The following is a 21,299-nucleotide window of genomic DNA, read 5'->3' on the forward strand; positions in this document are numbered from 1 at the left end:
ACTGCTGCCCAATGCTCCCTGAATACAGTAAAAACAATCAGGCATGAACTAGAGACTTGCAATGGTGACTACGAGGATGTAGCAAGAAGAAATATCCCTAGCAGACGATCTGATTGCGTTCGTACAGCAGAATTCCTCGCAAATCTGCAGGAACAGGTGTTGAAGAACCCTGGCATTGGAATTCGGGCTTTGTTCGTGGAGTTGCTAACTGTAGTCAAGCCCTGGATAACAAGGGTAGCCAATGGTAGGCCGTATGTATGGCAGCAGGATTCGGCCCCTTGCCACACCTCTGGGAAAAGTCAAAAATGGTTGTCTGAAAATTTCTACGACTTCACCAGTCCAAATGTTTGGCCTCCAAACTCCCGAGACCTTAACCCCATGGATTATTTTGTATGGGGCGCAGTTGAAAAAGACACCAATCGCACTTCCAGTAATACAAAAGCCCAGTTAATGGATAAAATTAAAACAGTTTTTGCAGCCCTTCCCAGGGAGACTGTAGCATCAGCTTGTTCGAGGTTCCGAAGCAGAATTGAAGCTGTGATCGATGCTAATGGTGGTTATTTTGAGTAAATCTTGTTGATAGTATTGTAATTAACTCTGCCTGTAATGTTTTTTTGTCAATTCATTAAATTTAATAGATACAAAGAAGATTTTCTTTTTCCTTACGAAACTGTCAAATTTATCCCGAACACCCTGTATATATAAAGAAGAAAAATTGTAGGAAAAGTAGAATGGTATAAAAACTAAGAAAAAGCATAAGGATATTGACCCTAAATCTGCAACTTTCAAATATTTAATCAGTTCAATAAAAACATATCAAATGTCTGGTTTCTGGTATGCATTCAAATACCAAATTTCAATTTAAAAAAATCACAATTTTTTTTTTAATTTATTCATGGATAAATAAATAAATGTGTGAACAATATAGTTTTTTTTTTTTTTTTGAAGAATTGAATAATGTTTCTGTAATTTGGATATATTTAAATATATACACAATGGATTATGCAGCAATCAATTGCAACATAATCACTATAGATCCACACAGCGATAGGCTAAGTGTTGATGGTTATTCATTAGAGTGCTCATGGTATAAAAAAACAAGAGAAACAAAAATAAACAATTTGAGTTACTAACATTTCACTGGATCATTTTAGTAAATTATAGACGTGAAAATCAGAGGAGGATCAAACAGATATCAGATCTGGTGGATGCCAGGGCCCCCCCCGAGTCTGATGTTATTATAAAGAAAAATTTATTGCAATGTTTTGAAATAAAAATATTAAATCATATTTTATATGTATTTAATTATAGTGAAGGCCTAGTTCTCAGCATATACATATAGGAGCCCTGTAAATTTTACCACTAGGGCTCCATCCAGCTTAATCTTCAACTGATGGAAACATGAAAATAAATAAATAAACAATAATAATATTTCACTAGATTTCAAACCAGCATTTTCAGAGAATGACTTGTAAATATGGTAACACACACTCAATTAGAATAACAAAGAAATAAATTCAAAGAATAACTGAACAGGAACTAATATCCTATCCAGGTATTCCAAAGGAGCTATATAAAATAAAATAAAAATCAACTTTCATCCATTCTACCAAATACCAGTTTCTCATCCTCCTGCACATGCTGGCGCAGAAGAATGGAGCTGATCAGATGAAAGAGATCAAAAATAAACTATTTCTGTTTCTCTGTTGTTGTTTATATAATGAAGCATTGCTATGAACCAGTGCATAACTATGTGTAATAGAGAGATTTCACATTAAGTGCTTTTGTATTTCAAGTAACTTTTGCATGGTGAACAAGATAGTTTTCTAAACAAGTCCTAAAATTTTTGTTTTGCAGAAACATCAGGTTTACCTGATGAATAAACACAACATAATTACAGCATATAAGTTTAGCAATATTCCTATAACCAATTATATAGCAGGCATATATATTTCTGAAAGCACTGGGTTGGACACTATCATTTTCAGATATGTCCATAATCAGAAACACTGCACTCAAATGCCTTTTTGAAGACTGAAAATTCACAGATATGATAATAAAATTAAATGAGTGGCTGCGCATATTTTTTAATCAATTATTGGCAAGCAGTATTAATTTTTAACACAAAGAAAAGTGTTGTTCTGCTTACCAGTGTAGTTAGTTTCTGCTTCTTTCCCATAATCTTTCCTAGAACACCGTCTAATCCAGAAGATCTCTTCACTCTGCAACAATATAAAATAGTCTCTAACATCAAGTTTAAAGGAAATACATGCAGTCATAAAGCAATTTCCTTGTACAATAAATGGGCAAACATGTATACTAATTAAGACAGCAAACTATTTTCAGAAGAAAAGTAAAATGTTCTACATTAAACAAGTCACTTCAATGGAAAAATCAAAGTAAATTTAAAGGAAACATACAAATTACATCTCAACAATATTTATATTGCACATGACTGGGAAGAGGAATATTAGAGAATGAATCTATAATCAGTTGTACTTGAGCATTTAACAGTTTTCGACATAGTGTAGCACTAAGAAAAGAAGTGAATAGCATATAGCCCATTCTAATACCAACAATATACTGCAAAATGGCAGAATGAGAGTGGAAGGTGCTTCTGATTTCTTCTTTATATGCCTTAGCAAAATATCTTGAATGTACAGGGTGGCCATAATTAAACTTCTCCTATTATATAGATCTAACAATCAGGATGTCACCAAATTTGGTAGGGAAACTAATCAAGACATAGGAAGGATTCCAGAGAAAGAAAAAAAAAATATTTGAAAAGTTGATGATAGAGAGAATATAGTGCTGTTGTAGCCCAAGAAGCCAAAAATTTCCATAAAACAAAGTTGAACACATCTTTTGCTGGCATCATAAGAGCTATAAAATAAAGGGAAAACTTCACAAACATATTCATATTGATAGTCATGTTCAATGTGCACCTCATTTTATGTTGTGTTACTTGTAAAGTTATTTTAACGAGTGCAATGCATCAGCTGCTCGTGAGTCTCAAACCTACAAGAACTTGCGTAAGGGTTCTTCCTCTGTCAGTTAATGTCAGATCAATGATTCAGAAGTTTGAAGAAACAGGATCTTTGGAAGTTTGGGCTGGCAGAGGATGGAAACCAGTGCCACCACGGATAAATAAAGAAGTTGCCACCACAACGGACAACAGATAACATGAAAATATTGCTGGTAGTAGCAGTGTGACAACTGGATATGCCTTATTCCACAGTATGGAAAGTCTTGCACAAAATCATTACATTTTATCCACACAAGATCAGCCATTCACGGCAGCAGCTACATAATGATTATGACAAGTGACTGACACTTGCTCTGATGTTTCTGGTCAGATTGTAAGTCGATGATACTTCATCATCATCATCATCAAATTCCTGCCATGTACCCTCAAGGGGTGTACAGGATATGACAGTACTACATGAAAAAATTACATCATTACTAACTTCCTATCTACAATTTTCCTCCAAATCAGTCTGTTACTTGTCAAGACTCCAACATTATCAGATCTTATATTTCTATCGTCTAAGGCACTTTGTACCATATCAATCCACCTATATCTTGGTCTTCCTCTGGGTCGTTTTCCTGCCAACCTGGCAGAGAACACTTGTTTTGCTAATCTTTCCTCTCCCATTCTATTTAAGTGACCATACCACCTGATATTAGCTCTGCTAACGCATTCCTGGATGCTGACAATGTCAAGTTCTTTCCTAATATCCTCATTTTTAATATGATATTGCCATTGATGCCATCTGTTCATGCCTCTAATCTTTCTCAGGACTCTCATATCTGTGGTCTCTAGTCTTTGGTCAAGTGTTTTACTTCTGACCCAACTCTCAGATCCATAAGTTAAAACTGGTTTGAACACTGTCTTGTATACAGCTAATTTAGTGTTCCGACAAATTTCTTTCTTATTCCATATGAATTTATTCAATTGACTTCCCACCATACCAGCTTTGTTGATTCTGTTGTCTATTTCTATATTTAATTTACCATCTTCAGTAAAAATCATGCCTAAGTAGCTGAAATGTTTTACTTGTTCCACAGGTTCTCCATTCACAACACAGTTGACATTTTCAATGATTCTGCCTATTTTCATTGTCTTTGTCTTTTTATTGCTGACCTTCATACCATATCTATTACAACAGCTATTCAATTTAGTCAGAGAATCTTGCAGACTTGTAGCGGATTTATTTAGAAGTATAACATCATCCGCATAAAGCAAAGAGCTGACATTAACATCTCCAATTTTGATATCAGGTTTAATACCACATTCCTTCATAATGTGATCCATATAGATAATGAATAACAGAGAGGATAATGTACATCCTTGTCTCACACCAGATTTAACATTAAACCATCTTCCTGTACTTCCTTCAATTCTAACTGCTGACTTACAACTCAAATAAAGACTAAGTATTGCTTGATATAATGCCCCATTGACACCATATAACTGCAGCGTATTGAATAGCTTCTCTCTTGACACCTTGTCATATTCCTTTTCCAAATTGACAAAACTTAAATACAGATCTTTGTTATATTCCAATGCTTTCCTGACTATTTGTCGTAAAGTGAAGATCTGATCCTGACAGCCTCTATTTGGCCTGAATCCAGCTTATTCTTCACCAAGCTTTTCTTCCACAATTCTTCTCAACCGTTTCTCAAGTATACTTGCATAGATCTTGCCAGGAACACTCAGTAGGGAAATACCTCTGTAATTCTCACATTCAGTTTTATTTCCCTTTTTATATATGGGTACTATGAGAGCTCTACTCATCGGGAATTCCAATCATCGGGAATTCGTCCCTCTGTCCAGGCTTTCTGAACTATGCAGTGCAGCCACTGTAAGACTCTTATACCACCATACTTCAGCATTTCTGGTCGAATATCATCTACTCCTGCTGCCTTTCCACATTTCAAGCCTTTGATGGCTTTTTCTACTTCAAGTATGGATATGTATTCCTGACTGCATGCCTGGTCAGTGTTTTTTATCACTGTGCTGTTATCACTGCTTGTTTCATTTAGCAGTTTTTCAAAGTAATTACTCCATACTTCAAGGATATCTTTTTCTCCTGTTTTCATGTCACCTATATCATCTCTAACTCCTTTTACAGCACTCTTTCCTCCATTCCTAAGCTTCTTCAACAACCTCCAGAATATTTTGCCACCTTCTTGATATTTATTTTCTATATTCTTGCCAAAGTCCTCCCATGACTTTTGTTTAGCTAGTTTTACACACTGTTTAGCTTTCTTACATTTGTCTCTGTATTCTGTAAGAGTAAAAGCTGACTTATTTGCCAGGAACTTTTGATATGCTTTCTTCTTTTCCTTCACTGCCTCTTTAACTTCCTGTGTCCACCAGGGAGTTCTGATTTTTTTATCCTTGCACACAACCTCACCACATGCCTCTCTGGCAGAATCAATCAATGTTTTCTTCAGAGTTTGCCACTGAATCTCCAAGGTTTGATTCCTGTTCTCAAACTCTTTCATTTTTTCTTCAATAATCTTTGTGTATTTTAGCCTACAGTTCACATCTGAGAGCTGCTCAACTTTTATTTGCTTTAAAACTTTCTTACATGTTATTCTTTTCAATATGAAATTCAATTTTATCCTGCTCAAGACTAAATAGTGATCACTTCCAATTTCAAATCCTCTGCACACTCTGGTGTCCTGCACCAGGGAGAAAACATCACTATCAACAATAACATAGTCAATGAGACTTTTCTTATTCCTAGCCTCTTTTCTCCATGTGAATTTGTGCACATTTTTATGTTGGAACATGGTGTTAGTAATAACCATTTCATGTCCTGAGCAGAAATCCAACAGATATTTGTCATTATTATTAGCTTTGCTCTTTTCTCCAAATTTTCCCAAAATATTTGTGTATGTCTCACAATCATTTCCTACTCTACTATTTAGATCCCCAACAAGGACCAACTTTTCCTTTTTCATTGTGTCAGTTGCTTTTTCTAAAGCCTCAAAAAATTCCTCCACTTCTACCTTAGTAGAACCTTCTGTGGGACCATAGGCACAAATAAGTCTCATTGTCCAGTTCCCCATTCTCATATTTGCCCACATTACTCTACTTGAGACTGCCTGCCATTCAAGAAGATTAGCCTCGTATTTTGTGTTGAATACTATGGCTGCTCCTTCTTTTCCTTGATTGTTATTGCCTGAACATAACATTTTGTATTTATTGCTCAGAAAGATCTCACCAGTTTTGGTCTTTTTTGTTTCAGTCATCCCTATTATGTCAAGCTTACTTATCTAATTCCTCAGCTAGCTCCATTTCTTTGCCATTCAGGCTTCTTACGTTGATAGTACCGATCTTTAACTCTGGTGATGTTGAGTTGGGGTTTGTTTTCAGATTTGTTCCAGTAGCTGACTTTTCGCTGTTCGCCCTGGTTCCCTGGCGAAAACAACGGGGGCCTTGTTTAACCGGGCGATGCCCCAGCCGGCATGAAATTTTGTCATGTTGTACCATTATTTTTTATTTTGGTTTAACCAATAAGAATACAATTTGGTCGGCTAAATCCCAAATTGCCAGCCCATCCTCGTTCATTCAGTATCAAAGTAGATACCCAACAGGGTGCATCACGAGAAGGTGAGGATTGGACATTAGGTCAGAAGCCCTGGTAGATTCTCCACATTCCTTTAAAGGCTATGTGGAGGTCTCCTCTCAGTTATACAGCTTTGACCTTTAAGCACCCCGTCGATGATACTTGGCCTTGATAAATTCTATGGATAAATGAGGCACATTTTTATCTGAATGGTACTATAAACAACCAAAATTGGTGAATTTGGGCTTCCAAATCACCCCATACACTCCAGGAACTCACATTACATTCACCAAAAATTACCTGTTTACTTGCTAATATAATATGCTGCTGGAAATCTCATCATGCCAAAGTTCATAACTTTACACTTACTCATATTAAACACATGAACGAAAGACATGAATCCTAACTATGTGGGATGCCCTGGGCACCTGTCAGTAAACTTTAGGATGTAAAATGGGCTTTGCATATACAAGAATAGATTTGATATAGAATTGATTTGAAAAAGACCACCATGCTTCATTGCAGCAAATTTAGAAGAGAAAGAATAAACTCTGACTCAAAATATGAGTCCAATCGTTGTTTGTTCTCATTGCTGATGAGAACAAACAATTCAATTCAGCTGTCAGTCCAGGGAAACCAAACAACAAGCACTAATAAAATGTGAATATAAGGACTCCTGGGCAGATTGGTTGGTTTATTGGCTGAGCAAAGATCATACTGTGCCCATAGCAATGGTTAAAGCAGTACACAAGTCGAAAGTTATAGCAATACATAGTCAAAGACACTAGTAAGTAATATATGTACAACAAAAATTAAGTTAACACATTATCTACGTAGAAACAAAATTAGTCAAATCCATTTGTACAAATTAATTCTTTGTAAGAGGTTAAAAACATTATGCAATCTGTCTGAGTCTGATAACATCTACCTGAATGTGTGTGTGTGTGTGTGTATGGTTTAGCTAGATAGGTAAAAATTTTATTCCTCTCTCATGAAAAGGACTGATTCAACTAGAATATGACAAATAGTAAGATGCATACTGCATTTTTTATACACAGGTGGAACATCAGCACTCAGTAAATAAGAATGTGTAAAATGACTGTGACCTATGTGGAGCCTAGAAAGAACAACTTCCTATCTTCTCTTTCTATGTTGACTAGAATGTCAATGTTTTTCAGGTTCAATGTCATAATTTATTTATCAATGCTTCCTGCCATGATGACTACAATTGAGCAATTAGCTTTGATCTTATAAACTGTCTGTGGTTTGTATATGGTACTGTCAAACAGTACATGGAGAAAGTATGAGCTGATCTAGCAGCTGCAGTCTGATTTCCCTTAATTCCAATTTGGCTTGGAATCCAGAACAACCAAACACCAAGAATTTTCATTTTGTACAACAGGTATAACACTTCATACAGTACTGGGTGTGGATTATACACAGAAGAGGATATAGCTTGTAAAGAGCTCAATGAGTCCATATAAATCACATGCTTTTGGTAGTGGTTTTCTTTTTATATGCACAAGTGCAAGCTGAATAGCATGCAACCCTGTCATATAATTGCTGCTATCAGGTGGGATCTGGTTGGAGATAGTAATGTTAGGAAAGAGCAGCACAGCCAACATAGGTGTCAGTTCTTGAGCCATCAGTTTAGATATGCAAGAAATTACAGTGGGCTGTTCTGAGTGCATTAAATAATTAAAGGTAGACAGATGATGAAATATGAGACTTTTAGTTCACAAAGTGAGAGGTTGCAAGATGGAGTGCAAACCTACAATGGAGGGATGCTATTATGTTTGGTATAGGCAAACATAACTTGCATAGTCTCTTTAACCAGCATACCAAAAGGATGTATGGCAGTTTGACGTGTATGATACTGAACTTTCTCAGCACACAGAAAAGAGACTAGTCCATGTAGAATGATCTGGAAGAGACAGCTGTTTCCATCTAAGTGATAGAACCGGTTCATTTGCTTCAACATAAAAACTTTGAGTGGGTGATGTGTGATCTGTATTTCATTTCGATTTCATTTAACTCAGCACTCAGTGGTAAATAAAATGAACACACTATAATAAGAAATCCCATGGATAGGCAAATCGCTACTGCTTCCAGAGCAGTATTGTGCTGAACATGATGAAAAGAAGCATGATTGCACTAGGATAGGTACTCCTCCATGAGAAGGACCATCTCCAGTTCTTTCCTTGTGTACAACACTGAAATTCTTTAAGATAGAGTTCTCATTTTGTCTTTTATGTTTCCTGTAGACAGAAAAGTTGTGATTCTGCAACAGGATATCATCAATATTCTGGCAAAACTCATGACAGTTCCATTGTAAAAATTTTTCTATTGCTTTGGACTATACCAGCACCACAGCAAGAATAGTAGTCATCAACACAGAAGTTACTGATTATGTCTGTAAATTATATTTGTCAAGAAATTATATTCTTGTTTAAAGCTTTATCCAAGTGTAAGCAAGTAAAGTTTGTTCATGAAGTATTTTAACAACTTCACAACATGAGAAATGTCATGAGAGCTGTAGCATGTGGTTCCTTACATAAAATAATGTATATCACAAGAAAACAAAAAAACAACTTTTCTCATAAATGCAGTTTTCTAAGTTTATTAAGCAATGGAAAGAGGAATGGAGTGCAGATGGCTGGAATAATGCAGAGTGTATTAAATATATGAAAAGATGTCCATTCTGTTCTCACAGGATGGACATGTGTGTGTGAGGGGGGGGGGGGGGGTTCAGTTTCACCCATTAATTTATATTACTATAGGCAAACCCTGTGCTTTAACAAATTATCTACTGTACATATAGTATAAACAAAAAGTCAGTTAAGTCCTGTGGGTTTTTTCTTTCAATAAGAGCTTATATTTTTCTTTGTACAGCTATTTGTTTAAATAGTCTTAATATACATTAAATAATCTATATTACAATCTTACCCTTGTTTTGCTACTAATATTTTAGATGCTTCTGGTGCCTCTGCAGATGTTCTGTCTTTCTCTTTCTCAATTTCATATACCTTTGCTTCTTTTGAATCTGCTTCAACTTCTTTTGTAATCCTTTCAAGAAATGGAAAATTAACACTTAAGTTGTGCTTTGGCATGAACAAAGTCAACCAATTAATGTAAAACTTTTCTATATCTACAAATGCCATCGCTTTACACATTCTTCACTTAACATTTCTATATTAAAAAATAATAATTATAATACTGCAGTTTTATTGGAATACAAGATTTAAGGTTTCCAAATCTTATAAATTATAGCCTAGCCTTTAGCATTCTCCATTCTTATAAATTGATATTTTAACTGGATAAATTATATCCATAAATGTTTAAAAGCAATGTCTCAAATTCAAAAAAAGTTGAGGATCTGTGAGTTGGAAGTTTACTTCTTTTTTTTTTCCCCTGAAAAGAAGTTCTAATTTTTAAATGTTAATTTTTTTTCTAGAATGGGTAGGAAAAGTTTGACATATATATATATATATATATATATATATTGCACACTCATGTATGCAAGCATACACACACAAAGTCATAGGAATTATATATACTGAAAGTAGGCACAAATGAGTGGCCATTCCGATTAGATACATTATGTAGTTCGTTGTTGTGACAGAGACACACACACGCACCTCTTCTACACTATATATATAAAAAGAAAAGGTGAGCAGATACCAAGGGATACTGTATGTGTCTGTGCATCTGCAAGTCCAAAATAATGCAATAATGAACTACAACAACTAAGTGACAGAGTGCAGCATGACTGCAGACATTCTATTTTTTTTCACCACTCATACCAGAAACTGGTGATTTGATGAATGAATGAATGCTACAATCACTTGAACATTGCTGGCAACTAGATGCACAATTTCTTGCTTGCAGTTTGTCTGGTAATGGTCAATTTCAGCAGGATAATGTATACTGTATTACAATGTGCACATTGTTTGAAAATGATTCCAGGGATTGATGGGGAGGAGGAAATATTACAATATTTCATTGGCTTGTTCAGTAACTAGATCTCAATCCAAATGAACAGCTATGGAATGAGTTAGAAAAAGTTACTTCATAACAGGAATTCACCAGTGTATACCAATGGAGTGGTTACAGCACTTTGCACTCTAAAATCCAATAAGATGGGGCTATTTCAAGAACTATAGAGCTACTACTTGTTACGATGCCTAATCAAGTGGACATACTATGGTCTGTCTGTGCACATGCTCAATACCCACATGCACTTGCACTTGCATTTCAAAAAAGAGAGCTCATTTAAAAAAAAAAAAAGAGGAGAAAGTTATTATTTAACCTAAATCTGCCCACCAATATGACATGGTTAAACTATTTTGCCTGCTACAGTCCAGAGCCTACATATTGTTTATGAAGTGTATAAAGGTTTTTATGACTAAGTTTTAATCTGGCAGTCAATACATTTTGTCAAAGTAGCAATTTCTTGTTATAAAATGTGAAATTAGAAAACCACTTGTATCCCACAGAAATAAAATATATTTCATAAACATGAAAAACACAAAAGAACTCATACCTGACTTCTTCTCCTGCAAAATCATATACTTGAGTAATGGTAACTGTTGACTTAGCTGATGGTGCTTCATTTGACTTATAAGTGGTCTGAGGAACTGGTTCAGATACTTTAACCTGTAAAATATAGGATACAAAAAAATGTATGGAGTAATTACTTTAAAAAATTGCTATGAAATAATCAGTGACAGCATAGTGGTAAAAAATACTCAGCAAGCATGCAATCAGGAATACATATCCATTCTTGAAGTAGAAAAAGCCATTAAAAGCCTCAAATGTGGAAAAGCAGTGGGAGTAGATGATATTCAACCAGAAATGCTCGAGTATGGGAGGTATGAAAGTCTTACAGTGGTTGCACTACATAGTTCAGAAGGCCTGGACAGAGGGATGAATTCCAGATGATTGGAGTAGAGCTCTCATAGTATCCATATAAAAAGGGAGATAAGACTGAATATGAGAATTACAGAGGCATTTCTCTACTGTGCATTCCTTGTATGCAAGTGCACTTGAGAAATGGTTGAGAAGGATTGTGGAAAGGAAGCTTGGCGAAAAACAAGCTGGATTCAGGCCAAATAGAGACTGTCAGGATCAGATTTTCACATGAGAAATAGTTGCAAAATCATGGGAATATAACAAAGATCTGCATTTAAGTTTCATGGATCTAGAAAAGGCATATGACAAGGTGCCAAGAGAAAAGCTATTCAAAACACTACAGTTGTAAGGTGTCAATGAGGCATTATATCAAGCAATAATTAGTCTGTATTTGAGTTGAAAGTCAGCAGTTAGAATTGAAGGAAGTACAGGAAGATGGTTTGATGTTAATTCTGGTGTCAGACAAGGATGTACATTATCTCCTCTGTTATTCATTATCTACATGGATCACATTATGCATGAAAGTGGTATTAAAACTGATATCAAAATTGGATATATTAATCTCAGCTTTAATTTATGTGGATGATGTTATACTTCTAAATAAACCCAGTACAAGTCTGCAAGATTCCCTGACTAAACTGAACAACTGTTGTAATAAATTTGGTATGAAAATCAGCAATAACAAGACAAAGACAATGAAAATAGGCAGAAACATTGAAAATATCAAGTGCATTGAATGGAAAACTTACAGAACAAGTAAAACCTTTCAACTACCTAAGCACAATTTTAAGTGAAGATAGAATAAGAAAGAAATTAGTCAAAACACTACATTAGCTGTATACAAGGCAGTGTTACCCCAATTTTAACTTATGGATCTGAGAGCAGTCCAAGAGGTTAGTCAAGTGACTATGTACTTTGCAACCATATGGCAGGGAAAGGCATCTGGGTTCGATTTCCGTCCCTGACGTGATGAGCTTAGGGTCTTTCTCAGACACTCGGTAGTGTCTGAGAAAGATCTTAAGTTAGCTGTAGCATTTTTTCTCCTCAGTTTATCTGGGATTTTTCATCCCACAAGCAGGCAAATCAGCTTTGAGAACTCAATGCCTACATACATAGGATAAATTGGGAGGCATAAGGCTAACCACCTTAACAGGGTTCTACAGAATTGAATCACTTTCAGTCTCTGTGATTTAAACTAGGATTTGTATATTGGCCTGGCTTCCTTCAATCTAATAAAATGGTCTTTGTCCAAAGCTAGCTTGCTGTAGGTTGCCCTTACTGAGGACAATTTTCTTCTTACTAAGGTAATCAAGTCCCACTTGTTCAAAATACTGAGTCCCACATTAACAGGGATACTGTGTAGATACTTGGAAAGGAGAGAGGATACTGGCAATCCTTGATTTGTCTCATGTAAGTGGCAACTTTGTCCAGAGGTTTGTAGACTGTTTTAATTAGAACAGTCATTCACAATAAGACTATCTTGTTTTCAAGGTCATTTCATTCTTAGTATTCATTGAGTGCACCTTAAAGTGCTTTGATGATGTTAGCTTGAGCGGGTAAAATGTAAACAGTTGTATGTAAATAGTTAATTTAGTTAGACAACTATTTTATTTTCATTCCGGTTCCATGAGTTTTTGGAACAAAAACTCAAATAAGAGGTACTGCAACATCTATGGAAATTTGTAATGTATAGAAGGAAAAGCATATAGTAGCTCGGTAAGAAGGCCTCAATAGCAGGCATGATCAAATCAGTTGGAATATCATGAGCAACCAGTGAGTTTCTTCAGATTTTTCCATGACATTGTAAGGTTAATGAGGAGATCTGCTACAGAATGAGTGGCAGAATTCAAACTGGTGATCACCAATTAGCTAACTGGTCTCCAGTTAGCAGAGTTCTCTGTTTGCATGCAATGTGATGTCAGATTCTCAAACCGGAGTCCAAGTGTAGCCTTAGACTTATACCCAAATTGCATTAAGACACAACCTGTAAGAACAAGTAGCAGGATTATTAGTGGCAGAATTGTGGCCAAATGAGTGGTAGAATTCAAACTGATGATCCATGATTAGTTTCCGAGTAGCAGAGACCTCCTGCCATTCATTCTGTAGCAGATCCTCATTAACCTTACAATGCATGGAAAAATCGGAAGAAATTCACCTGGTTGCTCATGATATTCCAAGTCATTTGATCATGCCAGGTATCAAAGCCTTCTTATCAAGCTACCATCTATATAATCTCTCTCTCTCTCTCTCTCTCTCTCTACTGTCTTTTGTGATTGATTTCTTTATCTTTACTGGAATACCCTAGAATTCTGTGCTCTCACCCATGCTGTTTCTCCTATACATTACAAATTTCCATAGATGTTGCAGTGCCCCGTATTTGAGTTTTTGGAATAAAAACTTATGCAACTGGAATGAAAATAAAACACATCATCATCATCAAATTCCTGCCATCTACCCTCAAGGGGTGTACGGGATATGATAATATTGCATGAAAAAAATTACATCATCACTAACTTCCTATCTACAATTTTTCTCCAAATCAGTCTGTTACTTGTCAAGACCCCAACACTATCAGGTTTTATATTTCTATCATCTAAGGCACTTTGAACCGTATCAATCCACCTATATCTTGGTCATCCTCTGGGACGTTTTCCTGCCAACCTGGCAGAGAACACTTGTTTTGATAATCTTTCATCACCCATTCTGTTCAAGTGACCATACCACCTGAGATTAATTCTGCTAATGCATTCCTGGATGCTGACAATGTCAAGTTCTTTCCTAATATCCTTGTTTTTAATATGATATTGCATTTGATGCTATCTGTTCATGCCTCTAATCTCTGCAGTCTCTAGTCTTTGGTCAAGTGTTTTACTTCTGACCCAGCTCTCAGATCCATATGTTAAAACTGGTTTGAACACTGTCTTGTATACAGCTAATTTAGTGTTCCAACTAATTTCTCTCTTATTCCATATGAATTTATTCAATTGACTTCCTACCATACCAGGCTTTGTTGATTCTGTTGTCTATTTCCATATTTAATTTACCATCTTCACTAAAAATCGCATCTAAGTAGCTGAAATGTTTTATTTGTTCCACAGGTTCTCCATTCACAAAGAATTGACATTTTTAACGATTCTGCCTATTTTCATTGTCTTTGTCTTTTTATTGCTGACCTTCATACCATATCTATTACAACAGTTATTCAATTTAGTCAGGGAATCTTGCAGACTTGTAGCAGATTTATTTAGAAGTATAACATCATCCGCATAAAGCAAAGAGCTGACATTAACATCTTCAATTTTGATATCAGGTTTAATACCACTTTCCTTTGTGTGATCCATATAGATAATGAATAACAGAGGGGATAATGTACATCCTTGTCTCACATCAGATTTAACATTAAACCATCTTCCTGTACTTCCTTCAATTCTAACTGCTGACTTACAACTCAAATAAAGACTAAGTATTGCTTGATATAATGCCCCTTTGACACCATATAACTGTAGCGTATTGACTAGATTCTCTCTTCGCACCTTTTCATATGCCTTTTCCAGATCAACAAAACTTAAATACAGATCTTTGTTATATTCCTATGATTTTTCAACTATTTGTCATAAAGTGAAGATCTAATCCTGACAGCCTCTATTTGGCCTGAATTTAGGCTTGTTCTTCACTAAGCTTTTCTTCCACAATTCTTCTCAACTGTTTCTCAAGTATACTTGCATAGATCTTACCAGGAATACCAGTAGGGAAATACCTCTGTAATTCTCACATTCAGTTTTATTTCCCTTTTTATATATGGGTACTATGAGAGCTTGACTCCAATCAGTGGGAATTTGTCCCTCTGTCCAGGACTTCTGAACTATGCAGTGCAGCCACTGTAAGACTTTTATACCAGCAGACTTCAGCATTTCTGGTCGACTATCATCTACTCTTGCTGCATTTCCACATTTCAAGCCTTTGATAGCTTTTTCTATTTCAAGTATGGATATGTATTCCTGACTGCATGCCTGGTCATTGTTTTTTACTTTTATCACTTCTTGTTTCATTTATCAATTTTTCGAAGTAATTACTCATACTTCAAGGATATCTTTTTCTCCAGTTTTCATGTCGCCTTTATCATCTCTAATTCCTTTTACAACACTCTTTCCTCCATTTCTGAGCTTCTTCAACAACCTCCAGAATATCTTACCACCTTCTTGATATTTATTTTCTATGTTCTTGCCAAAGTCCTACCATGACTTTTGTTTAGCCAGTTTTACACAGCGTTTAGCTTTCTTACATTTGTCTCTGTATTCTCTAAGAGCATAAGCAGACTTATTTGCCAGAAACTTTTGATATGCTTTCTTCTTTTCCTTCACTGCCTCTTTAATTTCCTGTGTCCACCATGGAGTTCTGATTTTTCTATTCTTGCAGACAACCTCACCACATGCCTCTGAATCTCCAAGGTTTGGCTACTGTTCTCAAACTCTTTCATTTTTTCTTCAATAATTTTTGTTTATTTTAGCCTACAGTTCACATCTGAATAGCTGCTCAAACTTTTATTCTCTTTAAAACTTTCTTACATGTTCTCCTTTTCAAAAAAGACGTCTTGTGACTAGTGGAGTGCCGCAGGGCTCTGTTCTTGGACCACTGCTTTTCAATTTGTTCATCAATGATATTGGAAAGGATTTGAGAGGAAGTGTTCACTTGTTTGCTGATGATGCAAAGTTGGGTAGAGCAATTGTGAGTGCACAGGATGTCAAAATTTTACAGGATGATTTGGATAGTTTGGAGGACTGGGCTAGGAAAAATGGATGTCAGTTTAATGTGGCAAAGTGTAAGGTTGTGCACTTTGGGGTAAAAAGAACAGCAGCAGTATATCGCATTGGTGGAACCGTACTCCAGGAGATTGATGAGGCGAGGGATTTGGGAGTACTGGTGGATAGGGAGTTGAAGTTTAGGGGGCACATTGCAAAAGTAACTAAAACAGCTCACCAAATCACTTGGCTTATGAAAAATACTTTAACATGCAGAGAGAAGCAAGTTGTTGTTCCTCTGTATCGAGCCTTGATAAGACCCCATCTGGACTTCTGTGTCCAGTTATGGGCACCAGGGTTTCTTCGTGATGGGGAGGAAGTGGAGAGGGTCCAGAGACGAGTGACCAAGATGATAGCAGGTCTGTGGAATGAACCTTATGAGAATAGGTTGAGGATTTGTGGGTTGCAGAAATTGGACGATAGGCGAAGGAGGGGTGATATGATTGAGACATTCAAATTACTGAAGGGTTTTTATAAGATTGATCCAGAAGATATTTTTGAAAATATGACTGGTGGTGGGAGGACCAGGGGCCATGTATGGAAGCTGGGCAAGAGCGTGGTTGACAAGGGTGTTAGAGCTAGGTTCTTTACTTGGAGAGTGGTGAATGAGTGGAATAAGCTTCCAGAGTCTGTTGTGGGTGCTACGACCGTGAATGAGTTCAAGGCAAGATATGATAGATACTGTGTAATTGTTGAATAGTTGTTCCAGACATGATGTTAGGGCCTCCCTCGATGAGTCTGTCGACTCCTTGGAGTTTCCCGGAACAATAATAATAATAATAATAATAATAATAATAATAATATGATATTCAATTATTCAATTTTTTTCCTGCTCAAGACTAAATGGTGATCACTTCCAATTTCTAATCCTCTGTACACTCTGGTGTCCTGCACCAAGGAGAAAACATCACTATCAACAATAACATAGTCAATGAGACTTTTCTTACTCCTTGTCTCTTCTCTCCATGTGATTTTGTGCACATTTTTATGTTGGAACATTGTGTTAGTAATAACCAGCCCATATCCTGAGCTTGGAATGGAACTAGTGTTTTAATTTAACATAATTGGAAATGACTTTATTATCCCTACATCATTTAAGAAAAGCTAGCCTGTTGAGTTCTCTCGCTAGTTTCAGTTTTAACTTACCGAACTTGTGGGCCTTGCATGTGTGACTATATCTTCATGGATTATTGTAATCCTAGTGTTTAAGCTTATATGTTGGTTCTCCAGCATATGTTATTAATTTCCTTAAACAATATATGATGCTGGGGAATCAACAAGTCTAAACACTAGGATTACCAACACACAGTTCCATTTCCATCTTGGCACACCCTTTTTTTTTCTCTCTCTCTCTCCAATCTGTTCCTACAGTTGATATCTCCCATAACAATCTCTCAAGCTGCATTCATTGTCTAATCAACTGATGCATGCATGGTATCTATATCTTTCTGTGGAACCCCCCCTTCCCTCCCCAAAAAACAGCAGTAATCAACAATATACTTTGTTTTTAATGATCAGTTTTGTACCAGATAGCCTCAAATGAAACACCTGACTGAGACCTAATATCCTCATTGACTTATATTTTTGTTTGTCAAAGTTCTTCAGCTATTAACCGTAATCTACCACTCCTTGTAATCCATTCTCCCTGAAAATACAATAACCCTTATATTCTATCCCTGTAGCTATATAATTTTCTGTCAAACAAGTCTCACTAAGGCTAATAATCTTCGGCCAAGTTGAGCTGATCAACATTAATGATACTTCTGTCATTAGTGTAAATGCATTTCAACATTCCCTTGGGCCCATAGTTACCTTTAAGCAATGTCATTACTAACCTGCTGAGATTTCAAAACCTGTGAAACTGTGCATGGCCATTCATGATTATTTCTACACTCATCCCAAGGGTGGCTAGACACATTTAACTTCAACCTGCCCATCTCCCAAAACTTTTAGTTTCCCTGAATTTGCACTTCAACCTCTGAACAATACTTTCTCAAAATATCTAATTCCAAAATCATTCAAATGCAGTCCATCAGGCATATATAAGATGTTTTTTTTGTCCATGAAATTCACTCAATTCTTCTGTAAACTGCACAACTATTCCTCTTTCACAATCTTCTCAATGACTCATTAGCAATCATGGCCCTGCTTCTCAATTCGGATTTGTTATACTGAAGTAGCAGACCAGTAATCTTTTTTTCCCTCACTCTTATTTTTTGCTTCTTCCAGTAACCTTCTCTCAACATTTTAAATCATTCATGTTTGCCAAAACAATTAATCCTCCATCCACAAACTAACAGCCTCACCAACATCCTTAATCACTGCACCAAGCAAACATGCACCACTTATAGAATTTCCATATAATACCCTCTCTTTATTCTCAGTTTCTTGCTCTTTCATATTTTTCCCATTATTTTTTTCTTTCAGTCACCCTCCTGCCTTGCCAAATGCCAACCATTCCTTCCTCAAGTTGCATGAGCTCACATTTTAAATCTGTGAAGAACCCTGCATTGAGCCTGTGTAGCTCAATAGAAGTGGCATTTGCACTCTACGGCATCTGACTACACGAAGAAAGTTTGGATTCAAATCTAGTCGCTGACTAGAGGAACATTTTTTAAGCCTTTTTTTGACCAGTTCCCAAGTTAGTCGATCTCTGGCACAGGCAAGCGAGTTTTTCCTCCCAGAAACTTGGGAGGAAATTAAAATTACAAAATTTTATAAAATAAAAATGAAAAATATTCTGAAGAAATATTTGTTCTGTAAACTCAAGAAAATTCACTGTCAAACCCACACTATTTTCAACATTAAAAATATTGTGTTAGGGTTAGGGACCATGAGACTGAAGAAGAAGACCACTTGTTAGCCGTCTTCTTCACTGCATACTGATTAATTAGTGACAGCCTTGGACCAGCTATCTCTGATTGGCTACCAGTGGAGATTGAACTGCCCACTCAGTCCCTAAAAGTTGGGCTAAAACGGCTTCACCTACTCCCTATATGGGAACAAAAAAAACGTTAGGCGATTTTTTTTTTTTTACTGCCACCTCATCATCCATGTTACTTTCAGCCACATCTTTCGTGCTCCATTCACTCTTTGCTCATTATCACTCACTCCTTCCACTACACTTCTATAACACTTTCACTATTCCACCTCACATCATTATTATTAGTCACTTTATTCCGCTGCTTTCAACATGCCTCGCATATCTTGCAGTTGCTCATGAAACATCAGACACATTCTCTCTTTCTCCATCTCATTTTCATACCATAAATCATTTATTCTTGACAATGACCACACTAAACACGCACTACATTGCATGAAGTCCATCATGTTAAATTCAATGAATAAGGCTGCCATTTTTCTCGTATGCATCACTGATGCATGGAAAGTGCTTAAACAATATTTTATTATTAAATCACTGAAGGAATTGACAACGTACATAAAAATATAAATTAAATTACACTTTAATAAATATTTCCGATATTTCGGCAACTCAAAAGGAACTTACAAAAAAGGCATGTGCACGTAGGCACTACAACATAGAAACTGAGAATGTAGTGAGGAAGCTATTGTTCTCCTAAAAGTCCAAATGGTGCCCCCTAGCAGCCTATGTAGGTGTTCTGTTGGGTTGAAGGTCTGCTGATGTAAGCCTCACAAATTTGGGGAAGTCTCATGCAACCAAATTTGTTGAGGTTTGGAGAGCTTCTTAGGGCTGAGGCTGATTCCATGAATAGCCTTTCGAATTTGAACTTGCTATGGTGTATTATTGTAGCTTTCTACACCATATTCTGTGGTGTGTATCCAGAGCATGGTCTGCAAGACCCGACTGTACTTGTGAAACCAGATGTAGTCCTTGTGTTCTGAAATTCTGATATTCGCTGTCCTGTCTGTTTGGCCAAAGTAAGACAGTTTACAGCTGCAAGGGACTTGGTATACACCATACTGTTGTGAGGGGGGATGGGGGAATTGTTGGTGAATGTACCTGCCTGCCTGTATGGGTGGGTTTTCTATAAACTGAGAAAACCAAGGTTCCATAATTTGAGAAAACCAAGATTCCATAATTTGAGAAAACCAAGATCCCATCAGGTTGGCGGGTGACCCGCCAACCTGATGGGATCTTGGTTTTATAAGTTTATAGAAAATCCACCCATACAGGCAGATACATTCACCAACAAACCCAACCCCCTCACAACAATATGGAGTAATGAAAACACTATACAACAGGGCTAAACTAATCTGTTCAAATGACAAGGCCCTAAACACTGAACTAAATCACATCCTCAACACTTTCTCAGTCAATGGCTATCCCCCCCCCAAAAAAAATCCAAAAAATATTGAAACCAACAAACCACAGCCCCACTACCCCCTTCACAACAAGGATTACTCTAAATCCATCATCATTCCCTACATCCGAGGCACCTCGGAAAAAATTACCAAAATCTTAAAAAAACATGACTTAACCTCCTGTTACAGACCATACAGAAAATTGGCATCCCTTATCCACTCCACTAAAGACCAACCACTTCCCCTAGACCTGCCTGGTGTATACCAAGTCCCTTGCAGCTGTAAACTGTCTTACTTTGGCTAAACAGGCAGGACAGCGAATATCAGAATTTCAGAACAAAAGGACTACATCCGGTTTCACAAGTACAGTCGGGTCTTGCAGACCATGCTCTGGATACACACTACAGAATACAGTGGAAGAAAGCTACAATAATACATCGTAGCAAGTTCAAATTCGAAAGACTATTCATGGAATCAGCCTCAGCCCTAAGAAACTCTCGAAACCTCAACAAATTTGGTTGCATGAGACTGCAACCAAATTTGTCTGCTGATGTAAGCCCCAAATTTGGGAGGCTTACATCAGCAGACCTTCAGCTAAATGGCCAAGAACACCTACATAGCCCACTAGGGGGGCACCATCAGGACTTTTAGGAGAACAATAGCTTCCTCACTTCATTCTCAGTTACTGTGTTGTAGTGCCTACATGCACGTGCCTTTTTTGTAA

The 21,299-nt window shown here is 36.6% G+C and overlaps 1 protein-coding gene across 1 annotated transcript in view; it reads right to left on the reverse strand.

Moving 5' to 3' along the window:
* Yeti (yeti) overlaps window positions 1-21,299 on the reverse strand; it is an 86,054-nt gene that overhangs the window by 21,686 nt on the left and 43,069 nt on the right. Inside the window, exons 4-6 of the mRNA XM_090413017.1 lie at window positions 11,125-11,237; window positions 9,528-9,647; window positions 2,150-2,222 (exon numbers count right to left, since the gene is read on the reverse strand). Of these exons, the coding sequence (XP_090269143.1) occupies window positions 2,150-2,222; window positions 9,528-9,647; window positions 11,125-11,237 (306 nt within the window). The remainder of the gene's footprint in view (window positions 1-2,149; window positions 2,223-9,527; window positions 9,648-11,124; window positions 11,238-21,299) is intronic.

Source organism: Typopeltis vanoorti, chromosome 1 (genome assembly GCF_054136105.1).
Source record: "Typopeltis vanoorti isolate ZY-2024b chromosome 1, IOZ_Tvanoo_1.0, whole genome shotgun sequence".
NCBI lineage: Eukaryota > Metazoa > Arthropoda > Arachnida > Uropygi > Thelyphonidae > Typopeltis > Typopeltis vanoorti.